Raw genomic sequence first — 6,047 nt, 5'->3', positions numbered from 1 at the left:
GGTTACTGTGGGTAATACACTAAGACGTCATAGTTTAAAATCATGCACGGCACGGAAGGTTCCCCTAATTAAATCAGCACACGTCCAGGCCCGTCTTAAGTTTGACCATGACCATTTGGATGATCCAGAGGAGTCATGGGAGAAAGTTCTGTGGTCAGATGAGACCAAAATAGAACTTTTTGGTCTTAATTCAACTCGCCGTGTTTGGAGGACGAAGAATGATGAGCACCATCCCAAGAACACCATCCCTACTGTGAAGCATGGGGGTGGAAGCACCATGCTTGGTGGTGTTTTTCTGCACATGGGACAGGACGACAGCACTGTATTAAGGAGAGGATGATCGGGGCCATGTAGTGAGAGATGTTGAGGAACAACCTCCTTCCCTCAGTTAGAGCATTGAAGATGGATCGTGGCTGGGTCTTCCAACATCACAATGACCTGAAGCTCACAGCCAGGAGAACCAAGGAGTGGCTCCGTAAGAAGCAGATCATGGTTCAGAAGTGGCCTAGCCAGTCTCCAGACCTGAACCCTGTAGAAAATCTTTGGAGGGAGCTCAAACTCCGTGTTTCTCAGTGACAGCCCAGAAACCTGCTGATCTAGAGAAGATCTGTGGAGGAATGGACCAAAATCTCTGCTGCAGTGAACCTGGTGACAAACTACAGGAAACCTTTGACCTCTGTAACTGCAAACAAAGACTACTGTACCAAATATTAACATTGACTTTCACAGGTGTTCAAATACTTATTTTCTGCAGTAACACACAAATAAATTATTAAATAATTTTAACAGATTTTTTTTTTAGATTATGTCTCTCACAGTGGACATGCACCTAAGATTAAAATTCCAGACCCCTCCATGATTTCTAAGTGGGAGAACGTGCAAAGTCGCAGGCTGTTCATTATTTTCCTCACTGTATTCATCTATTTTCAACAATGGATAGATTTGCCCAAACTTCTCATATGTTCAGTGGAATTTTCACTACGGACATAAAAAAGGCAGGAAAACCAGCAAACCAGAGAGAAACAAGTGGAAAAAGATAGTAAATTAAATGAGTCAGCATTAATATATACAATAATACTGTTCGCTTGTGTGTGAACATTATTATGTTAGTAGCAACAATCTGCTGCTACCTGATCTACACTAAGCATTGTTCTTTATACCTCCATAATAAAAAGGCAGTTCTACATCCAAATTGCACGGATCTGGGGAAAACAGTTCACCATTTCACGCTGATAACCAGTTGTTGGCCTCGGTCATGGAAATCTTTATGATTATCAGAATCTGCACATGTCAGAGTTCTCATTTGGTTCGAGAGATTCAGCTGACCGTTGAGATTTGTACCAGTATGGTTGAATATCCATTAAACCTGACGTGTTTTGGCATTTCTCCAAATTCTAGTGTTCTTGAAAATGTGCGCCGCCTTCAAAGGTATTTTCACTGAGAGCCAATGCAACTGAACGCTCGCTCTGTGTTCTACAGCGGCCTTTGTTTGTTTTCCTCTCAAACTTTATAATGAAGTGTACAGCACAACAAACATATAAACAAAACAAAGTTAGCCGGGTGTCTTACAGATAGCCATGTGCCAGTGACATCATCAACCAAGGACCAAAACTCCTACCGACATTTGTGATTTTTACAGAAATGGGTCACTGGAATATTTCATGCAAATGTTTAAAAGAAAAACATAAAAACTCAATATTTTTATATTTTATTTAATCTTTAAATGTTTGTTTTTTTCCTCGTTTATCTTTGCTTTAAACGTGCATCTTTGAAAGCACCAATCAAGTGTAACTTCTAAGCTTTCCAACGGGTGACAGCAGTGTGTGTTGATGAAACAGTTACCTGTCTTACGTCCAGGTGGGTCTCTGACGGGTGGGGGTGGTCTGCTGACCTGCTGAGAGGAATGAGGCTGTGAAGGAGGAGGCGGTGGGGCATGGCTGCGACCTTGGCTGCTACTCGAGGAGTGTTTTTTGCGCAGTGAGTTGTTCCTCTGTGGAAGCTGAGGAGCCCCAGGCCCATCTATATGAGAGGACCCATTGGAGACACCTCCCGTTGGATGCGGTCTGTATGGCGGTGGAGGGGGTGGTGCAGATGAGCCACTGGTTGGTGGTCTGCTGGAAGAATGAGCTGGCTTTGCAGTGCTAGATGGGGCGGGGCCTCTGCTGGGCGTCGGTGGTTTCTCTCTGCTGTGGGAGGACGATGTGGAAGGGGGGGCTTTTTGGGTTGGTGTGGGTGGAGCATTACCACGGCCGTTTTTGTTGAAGGGTGGAGGAGGAGGAGGTGCAGAGGTGCTGTGCTTCATCCCACTGCTTGAAGAGGAGCTGTTCGGGGGGCATGAGATGTCTGGCAGCGAGGGGCGGTGGGAGCGCTGCTGCTCCGGTGGGGAGGGTTTGTTGGCTGGAGACGGTGAGGAGGAGCGGCCTGTTGGGGGGCGAGGTGCTGCAGGCCGAGACATGGGGGGTCTCAGGGCAGATCTCCCCACAGAACCACCAGCCAAACCATCTGGAAGACAGACGGGTGGTGAAAACTACATCACTAACAGCTACCAACAACCAGAGTGAAAAATGCACTTTTTACTGGTAGACGGCACTGGAGCGCAGACCATGAAACAATAAGTAAAAATGCCTTAAAAGGTAAAAAATAAAAATAAATTGGGATCATTTTTGCCTGTTCCTTTCATTCTTATCTGTACGCTTTATTTTGAAAGGACAAAGGAAACAATAGAAGCAGCAATCATAAACAAGCTAACATAATTAAAATGCATTGTATTTGTGTATTTGTGGCTGTGAAATGTGCAACTGTGCAGGGTCACCATTGCTGCATTTTCCCCTTGTAATTAATCATGTGTTGTCGTTTAGGATCAGGTCAGAGCTGCAAGCCAGTCCAGAACCTGTACCCTTATTCCTCAGACATTAGCAGAACTGATTGACGAAATGTACATGATGTCTGGAGATGATATGGTCCTCAAGGTACCACACACTGTTCTAAAATCACTGCTAGACTTTTAAGCATTAATGATTTTATTACAGAAAGAGAAATGAGCTCGGTCCAGAACACTGAAACATCTCCAAACTCTCTGACCAGCCTTTGATTATTCACCCTGGGTTCACTTACTCACTTTAAAACAATCTCAGGTGCTTGAAACAGCAGTGAGGGCTACATATGGGACAGATCTGGTTGGCAAGCTGTAGACTGAGGAAGTCCTCCGGATGGAGGAAGAAACGTATCTCACTTAAAGAAACTGGTCCAGAAGACACGAGTTAGCCTTTTTTGTTATTATCTACCTGGATAATTGAGCTTACAAACTTTTTTAATCTCAGGTGCTGTATCAGTCACATGATAAATGGTCTGCACTTATATAACACCTTTCTATCTTATCAAGACACTCAAAGATCTTTACACTACAATCTGTGCCTCATCTACCCATTCATACAGCACTCCACTAGATCTCTACAAAGACTAATCAGAGCTTTATCACATTCATACACTGATGGGACAAACATCAGAGGCAATGAGGAGTTCAGTGTCTTGCCCAAGGACACTTCAGCATGTGACTGCTGGTGTAATTGAACCCCCAACTCTTGCATTGGAGGACGACTGCTCTACCTACTCGGTCACAGTCGCCTCACTGATCAATTAATCTGAGCTGATATTAGCAAATAATTCAGTCAACATCTGACCATGTCCACACTGCTCTCAACCACCTGGAGCAGAAAGACTCATGTCCGTATGCTCTCTGTGGACTTCACATCCGCCTTCAACACCATGATCCTCCAAACCCTGATGGACAAACTATTCACACTAGGACTAAGCCCCTCCATTTGCAACTGGGTCCTAGACTTCTTAAACAGACCACAGTCAGTGAGGATCCACAACCTCTCCTCCTCCACCATAACCCTCAGCACTGGCTCTCCTCAAGGATGTGTGTTGAGCCCCCTCCTATTTACTCTGCTCACATATGATTGTGCAGCTACCCATCCAGGCTGTCACATTGTAAAGTTTGCAGATGATACAGCGGTGGTGGGATGCATCACAAACAACGATGAGCCCAGATACAGGCAGGAGGTGGAACACCTGGATAGCTGGTGCAAAGAGAATAACCTTCACATCAATGTGAAGAAGACAAAGGAGATGATTGTGGACTTCAGGAGGAAAAAAAACACCTACACCCCCCTGAACATAAGAGGATCTGTGGTGGAAGTGGTCTCCAGCTACAAGTACTTGGGTGTACACATGAATGACAAACTCAGCTGGAGCAACACCACCACCAGCCTGATCAAGAAAGCTCATCAGAGACTCTACTTCCTCAGACGGCTGAGGCGAGCTGGTCTGGGAAGCTCAGTCCTCACCTCCTTCTACAGGTGTGCAGTGGAGAGCATCCTGTGCTCGAGCATCAACGTGTAGCATGGAGGCTGCACAGCTGCAGAAAGAAAAGCTTTGCAGAGAGTGGTGAAGGCTGCACAGAAGATGTTGGAATCAGCCTCCCCACCATCACAGACATCTACACCTCCAGATGCAGGAAGAGGGCCACCTGCATCATGAAGGACCCCACTCACCCAGCACACACACTTTTTGTCCCACTCCCCTCAGGAAGGAGGTTGAGGAGCATTAAGTGTAGAACCACTAGACTGAGGAACAGCTTCTACCCTGAGGCTGTTGAATGAATCTCTAACCAGAATAATCACTGGGAAAAATCACATCATGTTGCTGCTGATCTGTCTCATGTTGCTGCTGATCTGTCTCATGTTGCCGCTGATCTGTTTCTTGCTGCTGCTGATCTGTCTCATGTTGCTGCTGATCTGTTTCATGCTGCTGCTGATCTGTCTCATGTTGCTGCTGATCTGTTTTATGTTGCTGTGTTCATGCGTGCTCATCTGCTCACACAGACTCATGCTCGTGCTGCTGTTCATTGTAATGTTTTTATGTTATGAGTGCTTAGTGTAAATTTAGTTGATGTTTTTCTTAGTTCATATCTTAGATGTTATTACTGTTTTTCTTTTACATTTTATTGTTGGATGTAACTGGGACTCTGCGTACATAATCTCATTCCACCACGAGATGTGAATGATAAATCTCTGAATCCATTTCTCTTTCTTTCCTCCACAGCGACAGCACTGAGCTGTCAGTCATGTGAGACGGTGTTGACTTGACATGTAAATAGAAACCACTGGGCTAAACACAGTAGCTGAGAAGCCAGATTATAAAGCTTCCAAACCTTTGACATTCCAAACCCATTAGTGTGTATGTGGTGCACAGAGGCAGGGCTGTGGTGCAGTGCACGGAGCAGAGCGCCGCTTGCTACCAAGCACCATGTCCTGCATGTAGCGCAGAGTGCAGGACGACTGGCGGTGTTTCAGCATGTAAAATCAGTAGGAATCACTTTGTATATGTCCAAACATTTTGTGTTTAATTATTCAGCTCTCCTCCAACATGCCGTCACGTTACTCAGCCTGAGAAATACACGAAGGCACAAGCTGCTGTTGAAAATGTGAACCCTGAGGTCATGATCCACATTCACTGCATCAAACAATAAAATAAAATAAAAAACCTTCACCTCCGACTGAGCGTAGTTTAGGCACACCTCCTTGGAATAGGCCCCCCATTCCCATTGGTGCTCCGCCTCCAAAACCTCCACCACTGCCGCCGCCTCCTCCTCCGCCACCACCACCTGATTCTGGTAAAAAGATTAGTAACAAAGAAAGAGATACAGTTGAAGCCTGATGTTTACATACACTATAAAAGACACAAGCTGTTGTTTTTCACAGAGTAAATCAGATAAAACCTTTCCTGTTCAGGTGTCAAGTTTCCCAAAAATATTTCTAGTTGCCAAACAACATTTTTCTCTCTCTCTTCAGTCACAAGTTTACATACACGAAGATGCCTTCAAACAACTTGGGAAAGCCCAGACAATCATGTCAAGAAGACTGTGCCATCTTTGACCAGAGCTGCCATGTCACCTGACAACAGGCCACAAGTAATCGATGGCTGGGACTCTTGTAGAAGAACATCTATAAAACGCATTCACAGGACAGCTCCTGCTTGTTTTT

At 45.1% G+C, this 6,047-nt stretch overlaps 1 protein-coding gene across 1 annotated transcript in view; it reads right to left on the bottom strand.

Annotated features, from left to right (window-relative positions):
- The window catches only part of wipf2a (WAS/WASL interacting protein family, member 2a), a gene marked incomplete at its 3' end in the record, with an annotated part of 30,057 nt that extends 24,430 nt beyond the window's left edge, over nt 1-5,627 (bottom strand). The window contains 2 exon segments of the mRNA XM_037690008.1: nt 1,843-2,502; nt 5,555-5,627. Of these exon segments, the coding sequence (XP_037545936.1) occupies nt 1,843-2,502; nt 5,555-5,609 (715 nt within the window).
- Between the last annotated feature and the right edge of the window lie 420 nt (nt 5,628-6,047).

Source organism: Nematolebias whitei, chromosome 16 (assembly GCF_014905685.2).
Source record: "Nematolebias whitei isolate Nwh7 chromosome 16, NemWhi1, whole genome shotgun sequence".
Taxonomy (NCBI): Eukaryota; Metazoa; Chordata; class Actinopteri; order Cyprinodontiformes; family Rivulidae; genus Nematolebias; species Nematolebias whitei.
The sequence above is the reverse complement of the archived record's forward strand: the minus strand, read 5'-3'. Positions and strand labels throughout refer to the sequence as shown.